General features: G+C 42.2%; 1 protein-coding gene across 1 annotated transcript in view; it reads left to right on the forward strand.

The window, feature by feature from the left end:
* The window catches only part of KIF13A (kinesin family member 13A), a 171,558-nt gene that overhangs the window by 136,959 nt on the left and 20,372 nt on the right, over positions 1–14,227 (forward strand). The window contains 9 exon segments of the mRNA XM_072945616.1: positions 1,598–1,760; positions 2,943–3,083; positions 3,932–4,081; positions 6,537–6,698; positions 7,496–7,669; positions 9,536–9,687; positions 10,702–10,834; positions 11,025–11,171; positions 14,093–14,131. Of these exon segments, the coding sequence (XP_072801717.1) occupies positions 1,598–1,760; positions 2,943–3,083; positions 3,932–4,081; positions 6,537–6,698; positions 7,496–7,669; positions 9,536–9,687; positions 10,702–10,834; positions 11,025–11,171; positions 14,093–14,131 (1,261 nt within the window).

Consider the following 14,227-nt stretch of genomic DNA (forward strand, 5'->3'; position numbering starts at 1 on the left):
ACTTTAGAACATATCAGAACTGAGGTAGTGGTGGAGGAAAAGGTACCAACAGCAGTAAGGGCAGTAAAGTATTGGTGAGTTCTTTGCGTTCTTACCGCAGCCCTGGCATCGTGCTTATTTTATTTAGTGCTCCCAACAGCACCAAGCCACAGGAAATACTATTCCCATCTTGTAGGTAGGACAGTCAGTTTAAATATCCTCCCTCAGTCACCCATTTAGTAAATGAAAAGGCTAGGGTTTGAACCCGGATCTGTCTAAACAGTAACAACTCCTGTGTTATAGTAATAATAGCACCTGCCATTTCTTGAGCATTTACCGCGTGCCGACACTCCGCACAGTGCAAAATCCGAGTACAACTCTGCAGTCAGCCCTCGCTATCCGAGGTGCCACACCCATGGGTTCAGCCAACCCACGGGTCACGTGGTCCTGCAGTATTTAGTGAAAAAAAAATCCACCTGTAAGTGAACCACAGTTCAAACCCATGTTGTTCAGGGCTCAGCTGCACTCTTTCTTTCATTCAGTGGGTAATTTTTGAATATCCTATGATGGGCCGTGCGCTTGGCCAGAAATTAGGTGTAACAACAAGCAAAAAAAAAAGGGCATGTTCTCTGCCCTAGGGGTGCTTACAGCTTTGCAGAGGATATGGACATTATTAGTCAAATAATTATACAGATAAATGAAAAATTATAGCTATGATGAGGGCTACTGAGGCAAAAGATGTTAGACTGGGAAAACATATAATAGGATTTGGACCCAATCAGGATATTAGAGAAGCTTTTATCACGAAATGCTATGGGATAGAGCTGAAAAAAAGAACTTCTGCTGCCACAGAAGTACCAAAGAAATCAGGTAAATAAAACACTTTCTCTGCACTAAACCCAGGACTTTCACCTGCCCAACTTCCCACCCTAAAGCACACTAAAGTCATAATCATTTATTTTTCCTAAGGGATTCCTTCATTTTATTTTAATTTTTGCATTATCATATCAAAATCTAGGCATTTTCAAATGTTACATAATTTATTTTTAATGTATTTTTAAAAATCTTATTTTTTGTTGAAGTGTAGGTGATTTGCAATGTTAATTTCAGGTGTAGAGCAAAGTGATTCAGTTATACATATACATACATATATACACATATATTTTCATATTCTTTTCCATTATAGCTTATTACAAGAGATTGACTGTAGTTCCCTGTGCTATAGAGTAGGTCCTTGTTGTTTATCTGTTTTATATATAGTAGTGTGTATCTGTTAATCCCAAACTCCTAATTTATCCCTCCCCCTCTTTCCTCTTTGGTAACCATAGTTTGTTTTCTATGTCCATGAGTCTATTTCTGGTTTTAAATGTTATATAATTTAAAACATGGTTTGTTCATGAAGTCACCCCACATATTTGCTCCTTGTCCGTGGTTCCCAATGGATAGCCCCCAGAACCCTGCTGGGAGGAGGGAAGGATAAGAGGTGAATTGGCAGAAATAGGTTGAAAAATACCGTTTGAAAGGAGTTTTCTATCACTTTCTAAAAATAGGACTCACTTAGAAACAGGATTGCAGTTTTCTTTGGGACGTTCTCATTTCCTTTCGTGCTATGCCCCAGGGATGAACTCTTCCGCCAAAGCCTGGCAAAACTGCGGGAGCAGCTGGTCAAAGCTAATACCTTGGTGAGGGAGGCAAACTTCTTAGCGGAGGAAATGAGCAAACTCACTGACTACCAGGTGACTCTGCAGATCCCTGCTGCAAACCTCAGTGCCAACAGAAAGGTAGGAATGTTCTCACAGAAAGTGCCGGCAAGAGGTACAACAGTAGCTACTGTAACGTAAAATGTAAACCTGACATTCACAAAACACCCGCGAGGAGACCCTGATGTGAGCGGGGCGTTCGTTCTTTTTAAGACTGCCTCTGCAGACCTCCTCGCACGCGTATGTCCTTAGATATGTCATGATCAGAATACGGGGATTTGGGCGCTGAAGGGCTGACTAATTTAGGTGCTTTCTTTAAAACACTGAAACTAGAAATATATATCAGGAATTCCTCCTGCTTTTCTCTTTCATATAAATGCCTCCTGAAATAGGGAATGTGTGTCTGTTAACAGTGTTTTTCTAAGAGTGAATTCTACAAAAAAAAAAAAGCCTCGTATGATACCTGTTTTATGTACACAGAAGGATTCTTTTCAGTCATTGGGAAGTTTCCCATCAGCTCAACTTGAAGAGTTTTTCCTTTAAGGAGAAACTTTGAAAAAGTCACTTTTCATCCATTCATTTTTCTCTCCAGCGAGCAAGCTAGGAACGAGTCAGGGTATCTCCTCCTGTATTTTAGTCTTTTGACCCAGTAGTTCTCCTTTGAGAATTGTGTTCTAAATCCATACTCATAGAAGTGTCCATGAAGATTTATGTGCTTTTGTACAAGGATGCTTACCGTAGTGGCCTTTGTAATTAACACCACAAATCTGAAACAGCCATGATGTTGACCTGTAGAATAATAAGTCAAATAATGGACTGCTTATGTTTATGAAAACTGTTTAACAACACAACATGTTTATGAAGACTATTCAACAACACAACAAGGTGAACGTAATATAAAAACTGTGGAGAGAGGTTTGGGATAGGAAATGGATATTTTTGTTAGGTTCTGATTGTGACAAAAAGAAAATGTGTTGGGAGGGTAGGGATAGCTCAGTGGGAGAGCACGTGCTTAGCATGCACAAGATCCTGGGTTCAATCCCCAGTACCTCCATTAAAAAAAATAAATAAAATATGTGTGTATACATAGAAGACTGAAAATAAACCAGAATATTCCCTAGGTGATAGAATTTCATCTTCTTTTGTATACATGTGTTTTTTCATACTTGCTGCTTTATGATCATACACACTGCTTCAGCGATCCAAAAAGTTACAGCAAGGATTGTTTTGGTTTTTTTGTTTTTGTTTTCCTTCATTCTGCAGAGAGGAGCTATCGTGAGTGAGCCCGCTATTCAAGTGAGGAGGAAAGGGAAGAGCACCCAAGTGTGGACCATTGAGAAGCTGGAAAATAAATTAATTGATATGAGAGACCTTTATCAAGAATGGAAGGAAAGAGTTCCTGAGGTAAAACAGACCAAGTGTGAAGGAGCTTTGGTCATGTTCAAAGGACAGCATATAAGTATTTAATTCTCAGAACACCTGCATGTGCATCCATGAATGTCTGTCATGGTTCCTGGGACACTGACATTAGAAAAGTAAAGTGAAAGTGATCTTGAGAGGATCAGCTGGGTCAGTCATAAGACATGTGACCCCCACACAGAGAGGAACTAGAACAAGAGAACCCACAGCATGTTCTCACTGGCTGCATTTTTACTACATTTCAGGTGCAATGAAGTAGGACAGAGTAGATTTGTGCTGCCTTGTTGGTGCTGTGAAAAATCAGCTTAGTTGGAGCCGGCCTGGGTTGTGTACTCATTGCCATGTGTTCATGGTCCCCTAGCTGTGGCCACGGCTGGGTGGGTGACTGAGGGTAAGTTTAGGGAGCACAGCCCATTTTGGGAGCACTAGTAATGGAAAAGAGGACTCGGCGAAGGAAGTGAGGCAAAGCACCGGGAGTGAAGCCACACAGGTGGGGTGTGACAGAGGAGACGGGGCAGCAACCCACGAAGGGCTCTCCCTGTGGAGATCACGTAGTCCCCGACTGCCAAGCCCCTCTCAGGTGCTTGTTTTATTTTACTTATTTGTGTGACGTGATTCTAATTCTACTTCTCAATTTATTTGAATAAATGGATTCTAATTTTGCTTCTCAATTTCTTTGAGTAAGTGGATTCTAATTTTACTTCTCAATTTATTTGAATAAATGGATTATTTTTAAAACATTTTAAAATACTGATTTTACATAGCATTGTGTAAGTTGATGTTTCGTTTTCTACTCCCCTCCCGCCTTCCCCCCCTCTTTCCTACCAACTCAGGCAAAACGACTGTATGGGAAACGAGGTGACCCTTTCTATGAAGCCCAAGAGAATCACAACCTAATTGGCGTGGCTAACGTGTTCTTGGAGTGTCTCTTCTGTGATGTGAAGCTTCAGTATGCAGTCCCCATCATCAGCCAGCAGGGGGAGGTAAGGACAAGCCGGCCTCGGAGGAGTGGTTGAAGTTTGTTTTTCTGTTTTTTTAATTTGATGTAGGTTATGATCTTGAGGTGGGTCAAGACAGTTGGATGAAGGATCCAACTGTTGGATGAGGATCACATTCTTTTTTCTCTACTAGTATCAGTAGAAACTACGAAAATTAAGTCATGGTTTTAAAAGATTATTATCACTTTTTTTTTTAAATTTGTGGTTCACAAGTATTTTCTTTGTTTTAATCAACTTAGAAATCTTTTGCAAACCAGATTCAGCTCTGTGCCCCCTATTTATTTCTCTTTTAATCTCTTACCTTTGTAGTACATTCTAGCTTCTTCCTGGCCCCTAAGTGGTCTTTACAAGACACAACTTGGGAGTATTGTTTTGGAAATCCAAAATATGCTAAGAAAATAAGCTTAACCATCCCACCTTTCTCCGCCCACCCCCATTTTTTGGAGGGGGGAGGGGGTAGAAGTAATTAGGTTTATTTATTTATCTATTTGTAATGGAAGTACTGGGGATTGAACCCAGGACCACAGGCATGCTAAATACACACTACACAGGGAAGCTGTTCCCTCCCCCAACTCCCCCTTTAAAAGAACAAAATTTCAGTTATTTGAATTTATTGGCCTTTTGTAGGCCTAAGGCATTTCAGAAACTGTTCAAGTTCAAACTTCTTAATTTTATCCATTCGTCAACTGATGTTTTTCATTGTAAATTTAGTAGCGTGTCCTTATTATTTTTAGCGTGTCCTAGCGTGTCCTTCAATAACATGCAGGCTTGAAATACTGAGTTGTTTTGTGTGACTCTTAGCACAGGCTGAGAACAGGATGCCATTTTGCCCAAAGTGAACCCAGGAAATAGGTTCCCAGTTGTGGTACGTAAGTACACAGCTCACATTCCACATGTGGTCACCCCAGTGCGAACATTCTCTGTAGGAAACTAATGGGCTAAGTTGCTTTTTCCCATGTTAAAAACAGGCACAGCTCCGATGGCAAAGAGATCTAGTCACTGAGTCCCTAGCTAGGGGGTCTAGAGCTAGGGGTCCAGGTGAGCTTTAAGTGTTCCACCAATCCCCTGAAATTACACTAAAAAAAAATTCAAAAAAAGAACCCTATCTTTTTGGGGGGAGAGGGGGACACATTTTTACTTATTTATTTAAAGGAGGTTCTGGAGATTGAACCCAGGACCTCATGCATGCTAAGCACACCCTCTACCGCTGAGCTATGCCCTCCTCCAAGAACTCTTATCTTCTGATTTCTCATATTTCCTCCCCACCCCCAATCTTGGTCTTTCCTCTGTATTTCTCTTACTTGTCAGATACCATCAACTAATTTCTCTTAAGTCCTTGGTGTCAGGGCCAGTTACTCTGTGGAAGTTGGATCTGAGCCATGTTGAAAAATAAGCCTCACTCTTTAGATGACAGCAGACTGCCCGGCATGTGTCACCTTCACGGCACCAGTCACTACACCCTTCACCTGTGTCATGAAAGATAACTTGGCCAGTTTCAGCACTCTGAGAATGCAAATTTCAGGGTCATTCCTGTCCTTAAATTCAGTTCTATGCCACCGACTGTGAGAAAGGCACTGCCTACCAGCACCAACCCGGAGAACCATCAGGGTGTTCTGGAAACGAGCTTGCTCGCTCTCTCTCTCTCTCTCTATATATATATGTGTATATATATATTTTTCCCCCTTTTTGGTAGAAAACTGGTTTTAAAGGAACTGTTCCCTTGTAAGTTTGCTGTTTTGTATTTGTCGTTCCTCCTGGAATAGGTCCCACCCCCTCACCCTGCTCCCAGCCCGTGTGTGTTCCATTCTCCTTTCTCTGCACCCAAGAGAATAGAAACCCCGTGAGCCCAGTGACCACGTCTGCCTGGTTCACTTTTGTAAACACAGCACTTACTGCAGTTCCTGGTACACACTCAATTCTTGGTAAACGTTTGTTGAGTGAATAAATTTACCCCATCACAGCCCGCACACACCTCTGTTGCAGTGGCTAGCCTACACTGTTGGTGCCGGGTTTTTACTTCTCTGTCTTTCCCCACTTGACTGTAAGTGCCCAGACTTTCTCTTGGTGTTCCCCTGAGGCCAGATGTTTGATCAAGTGAGTAAGTGAATGGATACAGGAGGGGGGGAAAGAGATGACTCCAGGTAGAATATGATCACTGCCTTTACGCTGCTCATGGGCTGTCCTGCAGAAGAAAGATAAGAATGAAGATGACTCCAGAATGCAAGGACAAAGACAAATTTGGCTCAGAGTAAGGCAGGATGATTACAGGGGCAGGCGATGGAGTGGACTGGCTCTGGAAATGAGCTTCCTGTTGCTAGAGATGGCCCAGTGGTCGCAGCCGAGCTGCCCACCGGAGATGCTGTAGGGTGCATTCTGTCTGAGGTCGGTTTTGTCCATGGGATGCCTTTTAACCCCACGCTGCTCTGCTTCCTTGCCCCAGGTTGCAGGGCGCCTCCACGTGGAAGTGATGCGAGTTACAGGAGCTGTCCCGGAGCGCGTGGTGGAGGACGACTCCTCGGAGAACTCCAGTGAGAGTGGGAGCCTTGAAGTCGTAGACAGCAGCGGGGAGATCATCCACCGAGTCAGGAAACTCACGTGCCGGGTGAGGGGGCAGTGGTAACGAGGCTCAGATAGATGACCTTTTTAATTCAACACAGTTTTATAGAAAATCTTAGAAGTTTTTCATACAACATAGTAAAATTTAAACTTTCTGACAGTAAACACAGTAATGGACAGGACTGTTTCCAGAGGTGAAGCACACTTTCTGATGACAGTTGTATGGAATTTCTAAAGTCTGTGTTCGTGGCGTGCTTCTCTAGTAAAGGTTGCACCTGTGTCAGAAACTCGGTCACTGGGAAAGTTGGAGAGGGATGTGTCTGTTTGTTGCCAGCTCATCTACTGTGATTTGGAGCCATGGTACAGATTTCATCACAGATAGGTAATCCTTAATGAAATGGTGCCAGATATTTTCAGATGTCAGGTAAATGACTGACTGATTTATTTCATCACTAACCCTGAAATTTGAGGTAGTTGGGTGTGAAAAGAGAGCATAGTTTAATGTTTTCTTCATGAGAGTTATATTTGCAATTTTAATTTAATTTTTATTGAAGTACATTCAGTTACAATGTGTCAGTTTCTAGTGTACAGCACAATGTCTCAGTCATGCATACGCATACATGTATTTGTTTTCATACTCTTTTTCATTACAGGTTGTTACAAGATATTGAATATAGTTCCTTGTGCTGTACAGAAGAAGCTTTTTTTTTAACCTGTTTTTCTATATAGTGGCTAACATTTTAGTGGCTAAATCTCAAACTCCCCCAAGTTTATCCCCTCCCACCCCCTTTCCCCGGTAACCGTAAGATTGTTTACTATGCATTTTTTTTTTAATCTCTTCAGGTAAAAATTAAAGAGGCAACAGGGCTGCCCTTAAACCTCTCAAATTTCGTCTTCTGTCAATACACATTCTGGGACCAGTGTGAATCCACAGTGGCCGCCCCAGTGGTGGACCCAGAGGTGCCTTCCCCACAGTCCAAGGATGCGCAGTACACCGTGACCTTCTCTCACTGTAAGGTACAGATGCCATTACAAAGTGAGCTACGTGGGAGGCAACCGACCTGGGCAGTTTACAACTACTTGTAACTTAGAGATTTTCCCCATATGAATGTTTTATAAACGTAGTATGTTTATTGGGCTTTTTTAACCTCAAAATGTACTTTAATACAAATTCAAATTATTTGAAAGTATTTAAAATAAAATCTGAAAGACTTCTGCCTGAAATCTTAATCCTTAGGGGTCTGATGACCAATGACAGTTTGCTGCCTATTTTAATAAACAATTTTCTATGCTCTACAGCTGTTATATGTGTGTGGTAAACAGTGTGTTCATACACATAAATGGGCATAGATACAACACGCTTACCATCACGCATGCATAACTTCTTTAGAAAATATTTTTATACAAAAATATGATCGCATACAGATTGCAGAATTGCCTTTTGTTACTTTAATATATGTGAACATCTAACCATGTGAGTTGCTGTAGATATTTTTCATTCTTTTGACATTCTAAGCATGGTATTCTAACGTCCCATATGAGTTTTTTAAAGAAAATATAAAGTGAGAAAGGTGAATTTTGGGGGAATATTGTTTGGACCTATTTTTGTGACATCAGCTACCTTTCCTGACTCCTATTAGACTGCCAACAAGTCATTTCTGACAGCCAGACTCTATCTTCTGTGTCACGTTGTTTTGCCTTGGACAATTCTTCATAGATACTCAAGACCCTTTCTTTTGGAAATTCTTTCTGGTTCTATACATAGAAAACAAATCCATATCACCACCCGTAAAATTTCACATATGTAAAGTCTGTCAAGTCGTTCTTTTTCTGAAAACAAACAGCCCACATTTTTTTAAACCCATGTTCACCAAATCTGTTTCTCAATTCTTTATTAATGTTTGTTGTTGTTTTGTTCTCTAAATACTGCTTTAAGTATCCCCATCTTTTTTTGGCTCTAAAAAGCTGCTCATTTAGAAGGGTCAGACCTGAATTTTAAGTGCATTCCTACTTAACGCTGGTATAACAGATTTTGATCTCAGAGACCTTGGACTCACTCTGTGACCTTGAGACTTTTTTCATCTCTGAAATGCGTAGATTGTGCCAACTGGTTATTAAGTTTATTTTCCTTCTAGAATTCTGACTCTGTCTTAAATAAAGCCACATAAAATAAGTAAGAAGGTAGATAGTATAAGGTCAAATCAATATAGCACAGCACTTCCCAGAAATTAGAGTCACAGAGTTGTCCTCACCTGAGATTCCACTGAGATGCTAGTGGAAAGAAAATCGATGTGATTCCTTGCCTGCTGCTTTGTTCTGGGTGATTTGCCAGACATCTCAGTCGGTTCAGTATCCATTTCCTCACGCTCGCCTGTTGGCATTTCACAACGCAGAACTTGAGTGGGAGAGTTTAAGAGCAAGAGCACAGAATCGTGGAGCTAATTGTATACAACTTAATTCTGTGTTTAGTCTCCTAAACCATGGCAAGGAACAGTCAGAAGTTCCTTCTTTTTTCTTTCTTTTTTTTTTTTTATGTGCTGACTAGTCCACTCCGGCTGAAAGTCAGAGCGGTCCTGTGAACTGAGAATGGACCAGGAGGATGGGAAGGTAGATTCAGCTCTGTGGGTACAAGCAGTATGATAGGGGGCAAGTTGCTTTCTTTAGGGTCCTCATTTCTTAAAGAAAGGAGTTGAATTAAATTACCTCGGAATATCCCTTCCAATGTAATATTCTTTGCTTTTTTCTGTAAAACAGCAGCAATAGTTTTAAGGTTGGGATCAGGCCAACATACTTCGAACTGAATCTGTATACAGTTGAAAGGTAAAAGAAAATTTTGCAGATGCATAATTCTTGTCGCTCTTTCCTTTCCCCCACTTCTCCCAGGACTATGTGGTGAACGTAACCGAAGAATTCCTGGAGTTCATTTCAGATGGCGCGCTGGCGATCGAAGTGTGGGGCCACCGGTGCGCTGGGAATGGCAGCTCCGTCTGGGAAGTCGATTCCCTTCATGCGAAGACACGAACGCTGCATGACAGGTTTGTACTTGGCCGTGAGCTTTAGACTCAGGGTCTAGGCTAACTCTTGGACAGCAGTTGAGAGTAAGGACTCTCTGAGCCTGTTTCCTCCTTTGTGAAATGGGAGTTATAAAAGGAACTTCCAGGTATTGGAAAAATTCAATGGGGAAAGGACAGCCTTTTCAGCAAATGAGACTGAATCAACTGCGTATCTATGTGGAGGAGAAAAAACCAATCTTGATGTTTACTTCACATGATACATAAAACTTAATTTGAGATGGAGCATGACTTTAAATGTAAAAGATAAAACTGTAAAGCTTATAGGAGAAAAAAGGAGGATCTCTTCTTGTAAAGCTGACCGTTTGCCTCTTCTGTGACCCAGAAATCTCGCTACTAGATATTGACCCCCGAAAATGAAAACTTAAGTCCATAAGCAGATGTATACACGGATGTTCCCAGCAGTTCTATTCATAATATCCTAAAACCGCAAACAGTGCAAATGTCCTTCGATGTGAGAATGTCTGATAAACAAATTGTAATATTAGTCACATGATAGAATATTGTTCAGCAATGTATAAAAAAGTCCTGTGGACACCCCTTTGGATGAATCACAAAAACTGATCTGAATCAAAGAAGCCAGACCTCGAAGAGTACAGTGCTACGTGATTCCATCCGTATGACATTATGAAACAGGGAAAGCTAATCTGCAAGGTTGCACAGCTGCTGCGGGCGGCGTAGGGACCAAGCGGGAAGGGCCTGACACCACCTCCCACGGTGACAGTGGGCGAGGTACCCAGGTGTGTGTGTCTGTCACAACGCGTCAGCTGTACGCTTGAGAGCTGGACAGCTCGCTGAGTGTAAGTTATACCTCAGTGAAGTAAACAGGACCTGTACCACAGGGCTGTTTGGGAGGCCAGTAAGAAAACAGTCCTGACATTCAGAGAGCACAGTGCGGTGCGCGTCGTGCTCAGAGAAGGGGGCTCAGTCCTGCCACGATGTCCGCGGGCAGCGGCACTGGTGGGATGTGTTCTGCAGGTGGAGCGAGGTCACGCGCAGGATAGAGATGTGGGTCTCCATCCTGGAGCTGAACGAGCTGGGGGAGTACGCGGCGGTGGAACTCCATCAGGCGAGGGACGTCAACACGGGAGGTGTCTTTCAACTCAGACAGGTACCAGCTTTGTCTTTCCTCGTTTCATGTTTTCTCCCTGTTCCCCTCACATTACACACAGTTTCTGGGAATTTTCTAGGGATTTGTTTCTTTGCTCCCTAATTCTTTTCCCTTCCTTCGTCCTCTTGCCCCATCCCTCGCCATTCCTATCCCTGGCACCCCTGTCCCCATCGCACCCCCACATCTGCAGGGCCATTCCCGGAGAGTGCAGGTCACGGTGAAGCCGGTACAGCATTCCGGGACTCTGCCACTCATGGTCGAAGCCATCTTGTCCGTATGCATTGGCTGCGTGACTGCCCGGTCCACCAAGCTCCAGAGGGGGCTGGACAGTTACCAGGTAAGACCAACAGATTTGAAATAGTACCTAACAAAGACTGGTTAATGCAGAATGAAGGCAGTCAGTGACCTTTGATGGAGCCCTGTTTGGGAATAGAACCGAACTCTGCCTAAACCCTGTATCTGCCGCACCCCCCTCCCCAAGCCCCCAATTTGTATTTCCATCCATTGCCTTTTTATTAGGTTTAAAATACTCTCTTGGCTTGGTGTTCATTAATAATAATTTTATTTATAAGCACATATTAATGCTTTTGTGCTTATTTACTTTAGACAGGTTTTATTGCCTAAATTAAATTGGATATTTGGCATTACTGCCTGGCCTGATCCACTTTTCTTAATATAAAATTGCCCCCATACACTGGCATCATTAACCAACTCTCTGAAAGCTTTACTTTTTTTCTTTTTTTAATTAAAACTTGTCCTCGTGATCATTTTTGTTCATTACATCTCCTTTTACTAAATCTTCTGTTATCATCTTCAAAAAACTGAAAGATGGCAACCTTTAAGAATTCATCTGATTACCAGTCACAACTGTTTAGGACTCTGTGAGAATAAACATGTCCCCAGTGGCCTGAAATTCAGACTTTCCTGAAAGCTAAAAAGAGCATTGGCTTGGACTGTTGGGCCTGAAGAAGGCACAGCTTTGTCAGACACTGCCGTTCCCATCCCAGGCCAAAATTGCGTCCGACTCAAATCCTGGGAGAGTCTAAATGAAGGCTCAAGGCTGGAGTCTGCTGTTTTAGGGGAGGCTCCTCCACCAGGCTTTTCCTTGTGTGTGGAGTAAAATTTGGGTTGTATGTATTCTTAACCCAGTCCAGCCCCTCACTTGGCTGTCGACTCTGGGAGCCACTGCAGGGCCCAGTAGACAGAGCACAGACTTGGAGTGGGGAGACCTGAGTTCTTAAGTCTTGTTTGAATTAACTGAGTAATTTAAACTTCAAGTTCCCTTTTTCTCCTCTCCAAATTGATGAAGTAGACTTAATAACTCTCTGAGGTCTCTTTATGCCATAAAATTTTGTGACTTAAGAAGTCTCTGATCTTAGGTAAAACTTTTGAGTCTGTGTGTCCTAAATCATGACCTACGAACATGGGTCACCAACTGACTGGTCCCCTTTTAGGAACATCAGAAAGATTGTGTGCACTTTTTAAAACAGCTATGCCTCTTGAGTTAAAATGGATTTTTGTCAAAAATTTAGCTCTCCAATATCCGCCTTCCCCCGGTGCTAAATGCTCTTTAATGAGCATAGTACCAGTCATGCAAAATTAAACGGTGACTGTTTTAAACCTTTTATTTTTGTTTGCTGCCATGCTCACAGTCCTGTCCAGGACCATTTTGGTTGTTGACATAGTACTGTAGAATTATTTTGATGCAATAGCTCGAGGCAACCCAGAATATGCTGATTTCACAACAGTGATATATCACGGGAGCTCAGGCTGGTTTTCGGTTAATAGAAATTCCTCCTTAGTCTAAAAAATAATGATAAATTAGAGCTATTTGTGCTTTATTCATTAACATGGGGAATTAATTCAAGAAAAATTACTGCAGTGTTAAGCTTGCGTTTAATAAGTTAGAGTTATCCAAATAAACATGATGGTTACCAAACTAAAACTAAAGTGTATTTTATAAAGTCTACGCAGAGAATACCTGTAACAGCATTTTTAAAGCATTTTTTAAAAGCGGTATACTTTGAAGTTTACGTAGATGTGAAAATAATGTAATTATATTTTGTAAGCACTTGAGAAAAATCTGTCATTTTTATGACTAGGCCACTTTGCTTCCTGTTTGAATGTCAACCCGCCAATAACAGTAGAGGAATGAAAGAAGGTTGTGACATGGCCCAGCGTTCGTTTTGAGTAGAGCCATAGGGGTGGCTACCCTCTGCAAATGGGGATTTCTTTAGTCTTGTTTCCAGGGAAAATCACCTCAACTAAAACCCTTTTGTTTTCAACATGATGGTTTTGTTTTGCAGGTGTTTTTTGCCAGAAGTCTTATTTTATGTAATTATTGTAAAATATTGCCATGGGTTTAGGACAGTTTTGATTCTTCTCACCTAACTGGTGTGGCTACTGATAGGGTAGATAGTGGACAATGATACAGCCGTGTACCTAAGATAGTGAGCTGTGCTTTTACTGTAGTGGTGTCGTCCACAGAACTGGTCTTCCCTCGGGACCCAGGGGGATTGGTTCTGCAACCCTCTCTTGGATGCTAAAATCTGAGAACGCTCAAATCCCTTCTATAACGTGACTGAGTACACTCAACCCTCTGGATCAGGAAGGTTCTGCGGACGGTGGAACTGGCGGGTGCAGAGAGCTGACAGTTTGTACACGGCCTTAGGTTCCCAGTGGGTTTTCACCTGTGCTGACTTCGCAGTGAACGGGGTGGTGCAGAGAAGGGGGCGCAGAGGTGGGAGACTTAGAGGCCTGGCTTCCCATCCTGACCCCGCCACATCCTGAGCCTTGAGTTAAATTGTTTAATCCTTCAGGCCTTCGCTGCCTCATGGCTAAAACTAAGAGGTTGAGCAAGAGACTCCCTGAAGTCCTTTCTAGTTTTGCCATCTGTCCTTCTTAGCCCATTCAGAATCTCAAATAGCTCACCCAGAAACGAGTAACAACTGTTTGCATAACAGTGCAATGAGGCCTGACCCAGTGGTGTTGGTTCTTGTCTCCAGCTAAGAGGTCCTGAGAGTTCCTGTTTTTAAATAACTGCCTTTCTATATATTAAAAAAAAAATCTTAAATTCTTTAAGTCATTGTAGACAAGTGAATTAAACCCACTGTTTGAGAGTCCGTTAAATGTTTTATTATGCTGATACTGTGTGTGCTATCCACTGTAATGTGTGTGTTAAGCTTGTAGAAGTATTTTCCTTGTGTGCTGTTTGAGAAACAAAATGCATGTCCTCTGTGTTTATTTTTTTCCTACCAGAGAGATGATGAGGATGGTGATGATATGGATAGTTACCAGGTATTAATTACTGCTGCTGTCAATCCTGTAGCATGGGGCACAGCTGCCGCTAATTGCCAGTATCCGCCAAGCAGAGGGCAGGGAGGAGGAGGAGGA

This window comes from Vicugna pacos, chromosome 20, assembly GCF_048564905.1.
Source record: "Vicugna pacos chromosome 20, VicPac4, whole genome shotgun sequence".
Lineage (NCBI taxonomy): Eukaryota > Metazoa > Chordata > Mammalia > Artiodactyla > Camelidae > Vicugna > Vicugna pacos.